General features: G+C 43.6%; 1 protein-coding gene across 1 annotated transcript; it reads right to left on the reverse strand.

Moving 5' to 3' along the window:
• Positions 1–2009: 2009 nt before the first annotated feature.
• Positions 2010–3653, reverse strand: S100Z (S100 calcium binding protein Z). The gene is given in 3 exon segments (XM_074570128.1): positions 2010–2168; positions 3362–3536; positions 3538–3653. Coding segments are annotated over 3 exon segments (450 nt in total).
• Between the last annotated feature and the right edge of the window lie 13562 nt (positions 3654–17215).

The following is a 17215-nucleotide window of genomic DNA, read 5'->3' on the forward strand; positions in this document are numbered from 1 at the left end:
CCGGGGCATGTTGCTGCCACCAGCTGTGGCTTAGCATAATTCTGCTTGGCACATGGGCTGCTGTGTGTCCAGGGGCTCATCAGGGATGAGCAGAGGGTTTACAAACTTTTCGTAGCTTGTTTCCAAAAAGCCTCTTGCTCAAAAGTCATAATTAAGAAACCGGTTCTTAACTGGGACAATCTTATTCCTTTTAGCTTGGGGTTGAAGCTTGAAGCTGCTCTTGTATCCCTTCCCCTTGGAGGAAGGGGAAAGGCTTGGAGACTAGCAACAAACTGCAGGACCTATGGGGAACCATAAAGGCAGTCTTACTTTTTCTGGTTGGTACTCCTGCCATCCTGATCCAATAACTGCAATGATATTGGGGTGCATGACATTGCAGGGGGCAAAAAGTTGTGCAATTGTCAGTTTTACTTTAATACTTTTTGTCGTGTTCCCTAGAAGATCTTCTGTGAATCCTATATAACTTCTGCCACTGAAGAGTTAAAGAGGCAGCACATTGTAGCTCTGCACCCACCCCCACCCCCCACCCCCCCCACCCCACCCCCCCGCAAAGTCTCTTTTTTTCTGGGATAACATCAACTGGTGGTGGCCCCTTTCTTAGTCTGATGTCTGTTCCTTGTTATATTTATTAGACCCTATAAAATCCCCTTCTTCTAATAAATTACATCTTCTTAATGATATATGATTTTATACAAATATTATAGTCTTTACAGAATGATTTCCAGGGGTCTGGGGAGGAGACACAAGTGAAATGCATTCTTCAAATATTGCCTATCAGGGCACATATTCACTGGGGGATGTTTTTTATTAACCTCTTAAACAAACAGAAAATCTTCATTTATTTCAGGTGTCTTTTATTATAGTTTGAAGTTACCAACAAAATTACAAGGAACAAAGAGAGCTCTCCACGCAAGAGACCCTGCCACTGAGGGTTTGCAGGCTTTGGAAGTATGTTTAATTCAAACAGGAGTGCAGAAGTACTCTTAATTCAACCCAAGAGAAGGTTAACACTGAAAAGGATTGTCCTACTCTCTCCACACCTGGCCATGAGGTCCCACTGCCCCTTTTGCACGGCTTCCACACAGTGGGTTGGATCAGTGTGAGATGAAATCATTGTTCCATAAGATGACTCACATTACAAAGCTGTACCCTGGGATGGCATCATTAAACCCCCCACAAGTGGTCCTCTAAAAGCCCTCCTCTTAAGGGTGCCAGAATACTGAAAGCAAAAGGCATTTACATTTTCCCTGAAGACCCAGTCCTTCCATCAGCCCTCACAGCAGTTTGCTGACTAAATCTTCTATGTATTTGAATAATTTACCATATGAATAAATTCATTTATGCCAAATGAAGAGGTGGACTACTGGGATGCAGTAATGCCAACACAACAAAATTGAAGCAGGGGAGGTGGGGGAAATGAACCCGTAACAATGGCAAGCAGTGCCGTCTGCTCAGGCGGCAGGAGACAGCTGTGGCCACATCTGAAATACGAGAGCGTGGGAAGGTACGAAGCAGCATCTAAAAAGGGCTTTAGAATAAGCAGAGCTGAGCAAAAAACCAATCTGCTCTTTTTGAGCTGCAAAAATATGGTTGTTATAGAATAACTGAGAACTAAATTGCAAGTTTTACATCTCATTCCATATTTTCCAATTCAGAAAGTATATAAGTAACATTCCTGCGCCTTTTAATTGCCACTGATGTTTAAGATGTAGAAGTCTTGACTCCTGCCAAATGATCTGACAGCCCAAAGCCATTGACCTGGGCAACTGATGAATACATGTTACAGATGCATGCAGTGCAAAGACTGAAAATATTAAAAGCCAGATCTCAAGTAGTTTAAACTGGCTTTGGTCCAGCTTACACCAGCTGCTGATCTGGTCCATAAGAGTCTTACAGCAGTAACAGTTGGAGGGATGATGGTTTGCATTCACTAAATGCTGATAAGGGTTACCTAGTGAGACGTGCTTTGCTCGCATTTGTGGCCAGGAGATTGACTGCATTGAGCATTTTTAAAATCCTTCTTTCTTTAGCTGTTCTTCGAAGTAATCATTACATGCTACAGTCAAAGCAGCAACCAGAATGACAAATTCATTAAAATCCACCTCATTGTCTTTATTGGAGTCCAGATCTTTCATAATCTTATCAATCAGAAAGGGGTCCTTTTGGCCCTGAAGAGAAAGAAAAGCGATTTAGCAGTGCAGATCTCGAATGCGTAATTCTGACATACCCAGCGTTGCAACCCACTGCTATGTCACAAGCCCCGGTGCTAGTAAATAAAAGGCCACATGAAATATGAACCTGAATAGTAATATACCACCACCCACAACACTAAAAACATGGGTCTGGAGACCCAAAAGTGCACAGCAACAGAAACTGAAGACAGTGCAACTCTTAGAAGGAGTACAGGTACTAAATAGGCACCGATATGAATCAGATTTTAGGAGCTGCTGAGCACTGGTTTCTTTTGACAAGATGGATCTATAATGTGCATTTCTCTGTATCACCTCCCCTTAACAAACAGTATGCAGATTTTCAATGGGCTATTCGTAAGTGGTCATATTACACATCCATTCATCGCATTGAGAAGATCTGTACTCAGCATACAACACAAGCTATTCAGTGGGAGTAAGAACAGCAAATATCATAATAATAAATCAATAGCCCAGAATAAAAGAAAATCCAAGGAAATGGATAGAATATAAAAAAAAAATCCTGCTGGTGGTGATAGGGTCCACAACAATTTTTACAATTAAGAGGATACAGAAAAACAACTATGGATCTGGTCATTATTCCATAAAAAGCACCCATGCTGTGTAATGCAGAACATATCAAACATGCAAAGAGATATTCACATCAGCAGCTTATTGCAGAAAGGATTTTCTTAGCATCTCTCTACAGAGCACATGAACAGCTGTACTGTGTCTGTGGCCATTGTGCACAAACTACTGTGTTCTCGTGAGAACTGGTTGCTGGATTTAATTCTTCGAAGGACTTGTCTATGCCCTATTATTAAAAATGAACAAACAAGCAAAAAACTGACCAAAGCCTGATTTACCATCGATTTTGGTACTGCTTCTAGACTGCCCTTGCTGCTCAAAAGCGCAGGGGAGTAAGCAGAGCACAGGTACCTGGCTCTGCCCACGGTGGCACATGGCAGGGCGCCCAGGCTGGACCACCCTCTGAAAACACACTTCTCAAAGGGGACATTTGATCTCATCTCCTTCTGTCTGGCTCCACAAAGACAACTGTCATCTGAGAGGCAGGATGTGCCTTGCAGAAGGAGAAGCTATTCCTGAACACTGGGATAGCTGCTTGTCCCACCCATGGAACAGTAACAAGAGGTTCAGGAGCTGCATCTTACTGAAAGGAAGTCAGTGAGCTCGCTGGTGAGGAGCTCCTTGAGTTCTCCTTTACTGAGCTTGTATCTGTCTCCTTCTTTGCCCGAGTAGTGATGGAAAATCCTGATCAAGGTGTCCATCGCATCCTCCAGCGGTGTGGACATATCAGCGAGCGGGAGAGCTGTGGGGCAAAGATCCAGTCAGTGACATTGAACAGGAGCCAAACCAAAGACCGGTCTCAGGGAAGGGTCGGAGAGCTAGCTGTAGAGAGAAATTGTTACTAGTACTGAAAAAATGGATTTTTACTTGATCCATCCTGTCAGCTGTGTGTGAGCAAGTCTGGACTGCTGTAAAACATTGTCCTAAACTTAATAGCAATTACTTCGAAAAGGCAAATGGAAAGGAAGCCCTTTATTTAAGAAAGTGATCTACTGAGCATCCATTTTGCAAAGCTACTGCAAAAGGAAATCCCTCGTACCCATAGCTGAAAACACAGGAAAAATGAAGGCACACCCTCCTGCCTGTTCATTCAAAAATTTCCTGACGAAAGTGAGATCAAGAAACAACAGTGGCCAAAGTGTATCTGCATTTATACAGAAGGCTCCACACTAGTTTCTTAGGTGGTTAGAGGAAAGTCACCAGTAATAAGAATGAAAGCATCAGCTTTCAATTTATTCGGTCGTGTTTGCTTGGGCTGACCTCTTTTCCTGTAAATTACCTGGAATAAACAAATGTGAGCTAGGCACCCCTGAGGGTGTGCTTCATTGGGCATGCAGTAAGAAGGTACACAGGGAAGCACCACCAAGAAAAAGGTTGGAAATGCAATTAGTTGCTCAGTAGCTGACTCAAAAAATAACTAAAAATAGGTATGGGGTGAAAGGGAAACATCGTGTTGATGAAGCGCCAGGAGAGAGATTAAAAAGCCAGAATGAAATTCAAGGTAAGACTGGAGTCCTGAGCAATATCACCGTACAAAGGCTAAGACTTACCTGCTTCACAGGCTAGCTGAGGTGTATGCAAGAAAATACTCAGATCACAGAAGGTGATGGTCACCTTCCTTTCAAAATGCATGCACGGGCTCTTGTTTATCAGGCTGAGAGGGTGGATTACACAAATAGAGACAGACGTATAATCGTCACAAGGATGATGGGGCTTCTGTTTCCCTCTGCATTTGCCTACTCTGTTCAATAAAAGCTGCTTGCTGTAAATGGGTCACTAAAATATTCACTAGGCAGAGCAGAGGGCTGCGTGTGGAACATATGAGATACTTTTTATCATTTGACTTTTCACTAACATGTCCATCTGGGGGGCTGAAGGTGAAAATTAGAAAATGCTAACAATCACTAAGTCAGTATAAAGCAATTTCCCCCCATTTTCAAAAGAACTCTTTCTAATCTGTCTCTCTGCACTTTTACAGCTGAGAGTCTAAATGCCTCGGCACTGGCAACCAGTGTTCAAAGATACTTCGGTACTTAGGGTGGGTTTGTAAGTGAGTTTGCCACAAATCCCTTGAGATACCTACTTTTATTGCCAGATGTCTCCGTAAGCCTGAAACGTCTGCTCTTGCTGAATGAAATTCTTGCTGTAGTCTGTGGGTCTTCAGGAGCAAACAAGGAAACCAGTTTCAGGGAAGGTGTGCCTGAAATTACAGTGTACACTGATCAACAGGCTTGGCTTCATTTTTATCAGTCCTGTACAAGACTGATGCAGTTCAGCATCTCTCTTTTAATAGGTGATCTTCCCCCTGGAGAGCTTCCCCTGCCCCAATCCCAGGGACTTGCCACCCCCAGGGGCAATGGCTGGGGGACGCAAGAAACAGCAGCTTCACCATGGTAGGGCCTACTTACCACCCAAACTAGCAAATAACCACAGTTTTCATGACAGCCACATGGAATGGAAAACTGCTTGCTTTGGGCTTGCTTTCTATCAATAAAGCCTTCTACCTGCTGCACACGCAAGTCCAGCGAGCGCAACTGGGCAGATAAACAGCAAGAGGGCACACAGCTGCAGCTCCTTCTCTTGTTTATTCCAGCCAGGGGGAAAGAGAATGAGATGGGCATTGTTTTTAGCTCTGAAAGCCTCCAGGCACTTGTAATTTTGAGTGCCACAGTAGATCTCAGCCCACACCTCTACCGGCCTCCTTTGCCTCCAGACATGATGCTTCTTCCATCTGTGACGTTGTCACGAGGCTTCACAACCTGAGGGGTCGTGGCTGTGCCTCTGGGAGAAGGGGGAGGGAAGTGGGGGGCACATAAAAATGCTGCATCCCAGCAGTATGGGAGGTGACTGTGTGTAAAGCGTGGTTTCCGAAACAGTAGGCAGGGTCTTCTGGTTAGCGGTCCCTGTGGACACGCACAATACTGCATGTAGGGTGTATGCCCTCACCTTCCACCACTGCAATCATGAGTGCTCGGGTATATTTTAGAAAAGGCCCAGGTGGAAACCAGCCTGGAAATGTTGATATGCAACAAGAGGAACCTAATCCCTCCTGGAGTCAGAGGAGAGTTGGGGAGGAGAGCTGCTTTCCATACCTCTTCTGTATTTGGGCACAGCTAATGGGTGCCCGGTTTTGTACAAAGGGAGTCCCTGTGCCCCAGCAAGCACAGGGATCTAGCTGGACCGTATGCAGGACGTGAGAGAAAAACATGGGTGATATCAGGCACAGCAGAGTTCTCCCAATCACATCCTGGCCATTCTCTGTGTCTTTTCTGATTCTAAGAAAAAGCATGTGGTCTCTTACGTAGCTACAGCCATGCAGGGCTATGCCTTGCCTGTGGTGCTTGTAACTATTGTTTAGAAATATCAACCAGACCAACACCAAAACACTGGCTGTTTTGGGTTTTTTTTGACATTTATTCAACAATTTCACCCACAACAAAAAAAAAGCACGTCTGAGTCAATGCATAAGTATAAAATCCTTCTGTTGTCTATATATTACACTGATCTTCTGGCTGATGAATATTGCAAATTCATTATCTAAGGTAACAGGAGGTACAACTTCCAGGAAGCAGGTATAAACTCTCAGAGCTGCCATCCTCAGGACAGAAGAAAGAAGGGTTTCCTCTGTCATCTCCAGGACATCAGCTCAATAATTTATACAGTGATATAATCTGTGCAGTCTCTTTCAATAGCTGTTTTCACTCCAGATAATTGTGTAAGAAACTCTCTATTCCATGTGAGTGTATTACATGTACACAGGGAACGGTTGCACTGAGCTTTTTTGTTAAGAGGTCCATTCAATTTGCTGTGTCCATCCCTTTCCTGCCTGGCTAGTGAGGTCCTGCCAGTGGCTCCAGTGGCAGCAGAGATCTAACTCCTGTGAGGGGAGGTCCCAGAGGCTACTCAAAATTCATGATTATCAATCAACTGTTTTTAATCCTTCATGCAAGACTCCAGCACCATCTGGTTTTACATGTTATCTAATAGGCATTGAAGACAACTAAAGTCGACACTGGCTGTGAGCATTTTTGTATCAGGCAAGACTCAACTCCGTGTCAACAGCCACCATTCCCCTGTCAATCCTCCCCTGCACGCTGGTTTCCACCAGGCTAAACACAGGAACAGCACCAGACATGTGTTTGACAGCAGGAACAGGACTGCAGCATGACTGTAGACACGGTGAAGACCGGTGCCTTCCTCATTCATGACCAAACTTATCTGTCACAACCTGCCAAATCATGGCAGTGTTGGTGGGAAGGCACCTCTTCCTCAAAGTGGGATGATCGCCAGTGCCAGACCAGGTCAGCCATAGCTTTTTCTAGTTAAACTTTAAAAACCTCCAAGGATGGAGATTTCACAAGTTCTTGGGTAATCTGCTGTAGTGCTGCTGCACTACCTCCCTAGGGAAGATGTTTACCCTCATATCCAGTCTGAGCATCCCAAGCTGCCTTTGTGGCCATTAGCCCTTTTTGTACCACTTAGCACTGTCACAAGGAGTTTGACTTTGTTGACTTTATAAATTCCCTTCAAATAGTCTTGGGTCCTCACTCAAACTCAAAAATACACTTGAAAGCAGGCTGTCCCCTGACTTGCACAATCTAGTTCCATATTTTAGTGTCCTCTTCAGGTTACATGATTGCCCCTCGCAGACTGCTCCAGCTGTGCCCTTCTCCTAATGAGTATTTCAATATTAAAGTGTGCACTGCAAAATCAATGGATGTCAGAAGCAGAAGGGCAGATTTTTCACCTGGCATGGCACAAATACTCCATAGGGCTGAATTCTGCTATCTTTGCTGAAGTGGTAATAGATGCTAGGCTTACAGAATGAGTCACCCATCTGATTTCACGACAGGCTGCTGAGAGAGGCAGCGGTTCATAGAATCATAGAATCATAGGGTTGGAAGGGACCTCTGGAGATCATCTAGTCCAACCCCCCTGCCAGAGCAGCGTCACCTTGAGCAGGTTGCACAGGAACGCGTCCAGGTGGGTTCTGAACGTCTCCAGAGACGGAGACTCCACCACCTCTCTGGGCAGCCTGTTCCAGTGCTCTGCCACCCTCAAAGGAAAGAAGTTCCTCGTCATGTTTAGGTGGAACTTCCTATGCTCAAGTTTGTGCCCGTTATCCCTTGTCCTATTGCTGGGCACCACTGAAAAGAGCCTGGCCCCATCCTCCTGACACCCACCCTTGAAGTATTTATAAGTGTTGATAAGGTGCCCCCTCAGCCAACTTTTTTCCAGTCTGAAGAGACCCAAATACTTCAGCCTTTCTTCATAAGAGAGGTGTTCTGTCCCCTAATCATCTTGGTAGCCCTTTGCTGCACCCTCTCTAGCAGTTCCCTGTCCTTCTTGAACCGGGGAGCCCAGAACTGGACACAGTTCCCCTGCAAACCTGAGAAAGGATCCAACCAGCTATGACTGATTCCTTCAATTTTACTTGGGGTAATGTAGAGGTACTCCCAGCTGGGAGGTTCTATGGGACTGCACCTCCCCTCCTACAAGGAGATGGGGCAGTCAGACCACTGGAAGAAAATTTTATTGCTGGTCTCTGCTCCTCAAAAAACTCAGCAGAGTTCTGCCGTGTGTGAAAGCAGTCAGCCCTTGACATAGGTCAGCAACCTCCTTCCTCCACAGCTGGGAAGGAGAATCTTTGGCTTCTTCACCAAGATTTTTCCTTGGTCTCTTCTTCAGACAACATAACGCAGGATGCCTTTAAGCCAGAGCAGCCTATAAAGTGACAGTCTAAGCCACAGTAAAATACTGCTCAGCTTAAGTGGGAGGATCTCATACTTAGGGCATCTGGTTTTCAACATTTGCCAGAATGCACGTGGGGAATATTTTCTCACAAATAATTATTGCGCTGGGAAAGGCAAGTCAGCCTCCCACCCACATCCTGTCATTATTTATTTTTCCCAAACTCACACTGTTCTTGGGATGCACGTGTTTTCAATCAATGTTGTACCCCTGAAGTGGCAAAAGGTGTGATGGGAAGCAACAGGGAGCACTGCAAGTCTCAGATGGACAGATATACAATGCACTAAAAAGCTTACAATAGGTTAGAGCCTAGATTAGACTAAAGAGTTTATTAATATAGACTAAAAGGTTTATAAGACACTTACATTTGAAACAGTATTTCTTGTTAAATTATAATGAACATTTTTACATTGTTAGGATTGTTAGCCTTTTCATTTGTGTTTTATTTCCATATCTTGGCAGTTGATTGATTTATCCCTTTACATCAGGCATGTTTCCCTTCCCCGCAGGTTCTGGTTCACATCTTCAAGACTGTTTTAACTGCTGTGATCCCACAGGCAGCAGAATAGCAAAGAGCTATTAAAGCTCTTGCTAATAGCTTTTACCACCTAAATTTCGTAGTTTACTCTGTTGGTATCTTTTTTAATGGGTTACACTTCAAGGGCTGCCCAAATGAAGTGTATCCTGATCTCATTCTCTGATGAATCCTGTTTGGGACAAGATTGTACACTTCTTTTCCAAATATGTAAATGACTTCTAATTGAAATGTCCAGATCGTTGAACTCTGCTTGTTTCCATAGTGGTCATTTCTCTTGTGATACTTGTTTAGGACAGAAATCCGAGCATTGTCTGTACTTGAGGCACTGATTTGGGTTACCATCTACTGCTCCCTTCTCCTTCTCCCAGAAGATCAGCCACCATTTCCTCTCCCTGTGAGCAACCACCCATTACTAGCCTGTGAAAGCAACTTCAGGTTGTATAGGAATGTATTATTATCTGGAAAATAGCCTAAAAAGCTGTCATTAAACCTAATCCAGAGTTTTCAAGTGATATTCTAGCTATACAATCCTATCTTCCTCATAAGCCTCTGAAGCAGATGTATCCATCCAGCCGTGTATCATCCAAGCCATTTATTACTATAATGCAGTCTATCCAAACCAAGGAAAGGTACCAAAACAGTGTAAAATACGCTGGTGTAGACAGAGAGTTGGAGCCAGCTCTGCCTCAGGTAGGGGCAGGGGGTCCTGTTACAGAGGAGCTCCCCCCCAACCCCCACACCGCCCCCAGCAGTAACCAGAGAACAAGCACCCAGCGCCAGCTGGCTTTGGTAGCTCATGTTACAGCTAGTATTTGGCAATACATCACTTTCTGAACAAAGCCAAGACAGTAATTCTCTTTGTGTTAAATCCACCAATCAATAAGGTAAATCCACCCTTTTGAGACACGCTGGTTCTGACTGAGTCACGTTTCTTCCTGATTTGAACTCTTATCAACATGCAGCAGCCTTTTTTTCTAATTCACTTCAACTTCCAGTTCCTTCCACGAGGTTTTTGCAGCTAGGTTCAGGTTATGCTTCATAACTATTGAAACCCCTCCTTGCAGGGAGTGATCCTGCATCACAGGTCGGTGGCCATGTCACCTAACAGGTTGTAGTGTTAGGAAAACTGTCCGTGTCTTTTGCCTGGTCCTGGATGAGCTGTTAAGTGACTCCTGCCTCAGATCCTCCTTCATGGTCTGTGGCTATCCACACAGCAGCTATTACTTTGGGAATGGGTTTCCTAGGACTGGTGTGACTAGCTCTCTGATAGTAAGTAGCGTCTCCAAGCAGCAAAGGCCCCTGGCTCGTACAACTATATGCTTGTACATATGCTTGGCCATGCCATGATGTGCAGGTGGCCACCAAGGCCGCAAATGCAGAGCTCACTCCGTCTTTTCCACCCTGTCTGCTCTGTCTGTGAACCATGTGCTCAAGTGGGCCCATCTTGAGATAACCGGCAAATAAACTCACCTTCCTTATCACCAGTGCTGAAATAAATAACTACCAAAAGATGCAATGACAAAAACCCACTCCAGACCGACTTGATTCAATATTCCTGGGCACTGATGGTGTTAAATCAATATAGAAAAAATGAGGCAAATAAAGTTTTCTCTTAGTTTGTATGTATATAAAAAAATGAGGAAAGCTTATTTTGGTCTGGGGCTGCCCCTTAGTGTCCTGCTGAAGAACTGCTGCTTCCAGAGCTCATGCTAGCGATGACTACCAAAGCTGCAGGGCCCAAGGAAGACAGACTCCCACCTGACTGCTCCAGGACACCTGTAGATGTTTCACCACTGGATTACTTACAGCAAGCTCCACATAAAGGTCTGCATTAGCAGCAACAAGCCAAATGAGAAGTAATATAATTAAAAATTACAGAAAGAAGAAATACCCGTTGCCCCCAGCTTGTTAGCTACAGCTATAAACTCTGCAGAGAATTTAAGTGTTTAACACAGGTTAGTGTTAGAACAATGAGATTTACGTACACACTTTGCTGAATTCAGTCCATATATTGCACTAATTGTCCTTAATAATGCACCCCAAACTTACCAACTGCTGTAGTAAAAAGCAAGTTCAGAAGCACTTAAAGCCAATGCCACTGCTTGGGGGCTAAACGGAAGAAAAGACCAGAGTAATGCAACCTCATCCAAAGCTGTTACAGGAGCAATCTGCAAATAGCCACAAATTCTTGTCCAAATGCAATGGGATCAAGAAGCCTGAAGAGGGCACTAAGGGCCAGTAGATGGTCGGGGTACAGGCGTGCTTAAAGAAGATAGGGCTGTAACAGAAAACATAAATCAATATTTTGCATGTGTTTTCACTATGGTGGAGCTTGGAGAGGTTCCCACAAGACAGAGAAAGGGTCATGCTGAAGGATTTGTCTCAGACTGAACTGTAGGTAGAAGATGTTATCGGGCAGAGCCTCAAAACAAGCTGCAACAAGCCAAGACTGGATGGTATCCAGCCCAGAGCTCTAGAGGAACTTGAGGTGGATGAACAATGGGAGCCACCGGCTGAAATCTGCATCAGGACTACAGCACAGAAACCTGGCAGGTACAATGCCATGTTGGAGAGGTGCCAGGCAGTATCCAGAGAGCTGCTGAACATTAAGTCTGCTGTCCATATTGGCTGAAGTTGTAGAGACCAGCCTGAAAAACAGAAGGGTGGGAACATGACTGAACACAGTACACTGGGGAAAAGTAAAGAGGAGTCATAAAACAAATCTACTGGCGTTCACTGAAGGAGTCCACGATGGTTGACCTCGCTGATTAATATCCACCTCGTTCCCACAAAGCATTCCTCACTCTTAAAGAAACTAGGTTGCCATGGGATATAAGGAAAAGACTCACACTGTAAATGGCTAACTGAAAGATAGGAAATAAAAAATAAATTTTTGGGTTTTATGAGTGAACTGACACCATCAATTGGGTCCCACAAGAATCTGTCCTGGGGACAGTGCTATTCAACATATTCACCGGTGATCTGGGAAAGAGAATGAATAATGAAGGGATAAAGATGATTTGTTGATATAAAGCTATACAGAGAGAGGAAGTTAAAGACCAGCTGTGAAGAATGCAGAAGGACCTCATGGAACTGAGTGATGTAATGTCAGATAAATTCAGCATAGATAAACACAAAGTCATGTGGGGAAAATCAGTTTTTTGTGCACAGCTCTGAGCTTTGAGTTGACTTTAAGATTCATGAATGAGATCTTGGAGTTACTGCATGCAAAAATGTTGGTCCAACAAGAATCTGAAAACAAACAGAATTAGGAAAGAAACAGAGAACAGAAGTGTTTTTATGCTACTAAATAAGTCCAAGCGAAGCCCACTTCTTCAGTATCATGGTGGTCCTCCTGCCTTCATCTTACAAACAGTATGGCAGGATTAGAAGAGATAAGAAGAGCAGCAAAGAAACAGTTCATGTGTTAGAAACAGCTAAATAGCAAGGCATCTCAGTCTGCAGAAGAGCATAACTGGGAATATGAAAGAAGTCCATATGCTTGAGAGTGGCATGAAGAAGATGAGTAAGAAATAATTGTTCATGGTCTTTTTCAATATAAAAATAAGGACCACCACCCCTCCACCCACCCCCAGCCCCCAACACCAAAACCTAGTTCAAAACAAGCAGAAGAACATTTTTAAGCTGATAAACTGCTTGCTGTGACAAATTCCTGGGAGATACTTACTGAGAGCTACTGAATACAAAATCTTGTGTCATCAGGATATCTCCAAAACACAAATCATGGAAGACTGGGTTAGTATTATGGGTAAATACCAGCCTTGCCCTACTCTAGTTCTCTTTCCTACATACCTGCATCAGCCACTGTTCCTAGTAGGTTATTAGGTAAGAACTACCTTTTGCCTGACATGAAAAGCCAGTTGTGTTCTTATGTTATCTGAAAAAAAACCTCCCAACAATAATGTGGGACCAGCACTAGTTCTGACAAACAGTCTCTGCTTTCCTAGAAGACTGTGTGGTTTAAATGGCTGTCCAAGTAAAATTGGAATAGGGAGAAAATTCATTAAAAAGTCCAAGGCAGATAAAACAGTAATTTCCAGGACAAGGTTATAGGAGAGAAAAACTCTGAAAGCAGAAAGTGCTTGCAATACTGTCTGGATGTTCTCACAGCTATTACAGCTGCAGTTGCTCTGAGGGATCTGCTCTAGAACAGTGAATTTTTGATGGTATTAGAAATAGAGTTGGACCAACACTATAGGGGCACAGTGTGGCTTAGCAGGAGCCAGCCTGAGTGTTAAAAGCTGATGAAAATTAAGAGCTAGAGGCAGACGTTGTTAAGGTGCAATTGGTTTAATTGTCTTTAAAAGACAAGAAAATTAGGTGCAAGCCAAGAACATCTGAGATGGGGGGAAGAACAGAGAAGGTCAACTGGCATAATTTCCTCTTTCCAGCTTACAGTTTAGTTAGAATTTGGGGCTGCATGTTTGGAGGAGAAACTGAGAATACACTGCACTATGCAGATACACTCAAGTGTATCAGCAAGACACAGCACCCTGCTGTGGCGCCTCCATCCTGTGCTACCTTAGCAGGGCAGTAGCAGGAACTCCTGTCTTCACCATCCCTGTCAGGTTCCTTGTCCAAGCCGCTGGCCAGTGGTGGTGTTCCTTTGTGTCAAACATGATGGCTCCACGGGCTTCATGTTGGTCACGTGGCTCACACCCCAGTCACACACTCTCCTGTCTTATACCACACTCCTATGTCACCTGGCATGTCAGATGCTGAGAGGGTAGATGTAAGCCTAGCATGGTGTCAGAGAATATACTTGCACTTGTGTGTCCCGCAACAATGGCAATACCCATTCTCCAGCCTTTGCCAGTGCTTGCCGTGGAGTGTTGTTCTGATTCCTCCGGTTCACTTCTCCTTGCTGCTTTTATCCTTATTTCCGCACCTCCCAAGCATAACACTTGTGCAGCCCTTCAGTCCCAGCATTTGCAGGAAGGGACTCCCTCAGCTCCAGCAGGTGTCACTCTGCAGCATGAGGTTCTCTTACAAAGTTGTGCATCATTTCCCACGGTCACGCTATAGGAAGCCTGTTTTTTGTGGCTGATCAGTTAGCTCACTTTCAAGTCCGCTATGTTAGATGCACAGAAATAGTCTGAATGGAACTGGTTTCAGCAAACACCTCTAATGCGTAAAAACAAAGACATTAGATAGATGTTGGAAGAGAAGTAGACACAAGTGACTGTAGAACTATTACTCAACCAATGCACATCACCGTTAAACTATGTCATCATAACTTGGAAATAAACTGGAATAAAATCACCAAAGTGAGTTAAAATGGGTGAGTAAAAGTTTTGACAGATAGGAAGCCCACAAAGCAATTATCTACTTTGTCTATGTGCCACTAAAAATAGTCATCATGTCTGCTGTGGAAAACAGAGCGATCATGCACAATTCCCCTTAGAAATTTACTGCTCTGTTGCCTTCTAAAAGGATGAGTAATGTTTTATTGCTCTTACCCCGTTTTCCAAGTACCCCTATAACAAAGCCTTGAAAGAGCTGGTGTTACATTCACAGAGCTGCCTTCTCATCTCCTCCCTGCCATGCCGAACAGTATTCCATCTTTGATCAGCGCATCTTCTCTTTACTTCAAAGAGCCACATAACAGTGTTTAAACCCTTTCATAGCCACAGAACATTGCACAGGTTGCATCCAAACTCTCTGATTTCAGTGAGCTTTCTATATTTGTTATCCCTAAGAGTTTAACAACATTTATATTGTACCTTCTAAGAGGCACATATCTGTGTGAAAAGAAATTCCTTCATAATCAGAACTATGTGAATTTCTGTTATTCGTTTTTCAGATACTTGACCAAAGACCCTGAGTTATGAAAAGGAGAATGCCAGTGACTGATACACTGTGCAATTTTTTTTAATTTAAGCTTATATTTCCTCTGCAAGTATTTTTCTACCTTTTTTGCAGTGATTTTAGAGTGAAATCAGATTTTACCTTTACAGAAACTCTTTTCCAAACTAACTCTTCTGCCATTGTTTAAAGGTTGTTTAAAAGCTCATTGTCCCTTTGGTATTTCCAGAGAAAGCAGGACAATGCACTGACATAAATGCTGAGACTGGTATTACATGTGATTTCAGATGTACTTTTGATAATACAAAGCACTGCCACCCAAACACGATGATATCACCATCTTTCCCTGCTCTCTTTTTCTAGAGAATTTCTGTTTCTTGGTGTAACTGGCAGATACAAAAGGCTGTCAGGTTCTCAGGAGCAAGACCATGCTACCAACTCGTTTCCATTGTGCTGAGCTGGGTATTTGAGCATGTTCATTTCGGTACAAAAGTGTAAGTATCCTTGTTTTTAGATAGAAAGAAGAAATCTCAAACACCTGAGGCTGTTAAGACTTCCTGGAGTCATACTGTGGCAGAAGAGTCACAGAAACCAATATCACATCAGTAGTGATTGCTGCCTTAGCTGTACAGCCCTCTAATTACGGTACCTTTGTTAATTGCATGCACATGTTGTGTCTTCTAGTGGTCATTGAAACATGTATAACAGGCATTGATGTCTTTTATTCCAAGGGTTACGTAAGTAAAATTATGCCACTCAGAGCAAACAAACAATTACTTTGCAAGAACCAAAATTACAGATGTGGCTGACCCACGGAAAGCTCCTAAGTGATGATACGACAAAGTATCTAGATTTTTTTTGTCAGGGGACTGAGTCTGGGTGTTCCCCATTCTTCAGTTCATTGTCAAGAGAAGTTTGTGGTAAAATGAAAGGCAAATGCTCTCACCATCTCCTCTAACAAGGCATCCCTACTGATGGGACAGGTCCTGCCCTCTCAGCTTTCCTGACTCACCTGGCATGACGGGTTGCAGCTCAAAAGCTGCATCCCAGCCTCAGTCCTGCCTTTGATACCAAACAGAAGTGCACTTGCAGCGTCTTGCAAGAGTATTACAATTCTTCACTGAGGAAGATGAAAGGCTGGTGAAAATCAGGATAAGTGGGACTCTGCCTTTGTTCAAAGGGTGCAGAAGATTCGTTCCTTACTTAAGAAATAAATTTATTTCTTACTTGAGTCCACTCTTGTGAAGCGGCCTGAGTCACCACCCTCACCAGCACAAAGTTATTTGTAGCTACAATGGCCATAGTAAACTTACATTAAGTCGCAGCCAGACTTTTGCAGGTGAAGCACCATTTCCATGATGGCAAACTTCACATGGGCTGTGAAAATAATGAAAGAAATCATCTATGGCTGACAATAAACTTCTGCATGTCATGCTATTTCAGAAACCTGGGGATTACAGGAGATAAATGACAACACCTCTTCTTGTTCAGATAAGATTATGCTTGGAAGACTTTGTTTTAACAGTGGTTTAGATCCTAGAAAAATGAGGAAGGCTGGAAGAAATTGGGAGAATATCCTGTTTCAAAAGATACTCTCCAGGAGCCCTGTTATCTCTCTTTAGCAATCTGCTTCCCTGATCCTAAGCTTAGCGAGGATATTTAATATCATCTGTTAAGTCCTTCTCCTTCTCTAACATCAGATATATACATTTGTTTTGAAATGGGGAATTACAAAACTACACAGCACAGGGATTAAGTCTTTCACATTTGTGTGTTAAAGAAAATGTGCAATAGCGGCTATAGACAGAAGAGGGAGCCTTTAATCACAGTATTAGCTCTTTTTTTGCAGAAATTGAAACAAAATATGATTCTATGCATAGAATTCTTTCCCCAGCTGATGAATAGAGTTCTCAGCCAGCTCCTGAATACCACTGATCTCCCTGAGTTTGGGCAGACAGCATGGTTGGTATGTGACAGGTACCTCTGCCCCTTCGCTGAGAAGCCACGCTCCCGTGTCACGCTCTGTGACCTTTGCCTGCTGACATGGTACCATTTCCCCGTACTGCAAGTCTCCTAAAGCTAGACAGTTAATATGCAAAAAGTGAGGATTGTGCATTCAAGGTGAATGCCCTACTCCACGGAAACACCAAGAACCAAGGAGACGCTTGCATCTCTGACTATAATGCAACAGCTTTGGCTCCTCATGAAAGTGGTAGAGAAGTGGATGCTCTGGGAGGAAGGAGGCTGCTAGGTTACATATGCTGAACTACCCTCCACAGATGTCTGTCTATCCATATAAGATGCTTAGATGCCAAAGCAGAGA

This window comes from Larus michahellis, chromosome Z, assembly GCF_964199755.1.
Source record: "Larus michahellis chromosome Z, bLarMic1.1, whole genome shotgun sequence".
NCBI classification, from domain to species: Eukaryota; Metazoa; Chordata; class Aves; order Charadriiformes; family Laridae; genus Larus; species Larus michahellis.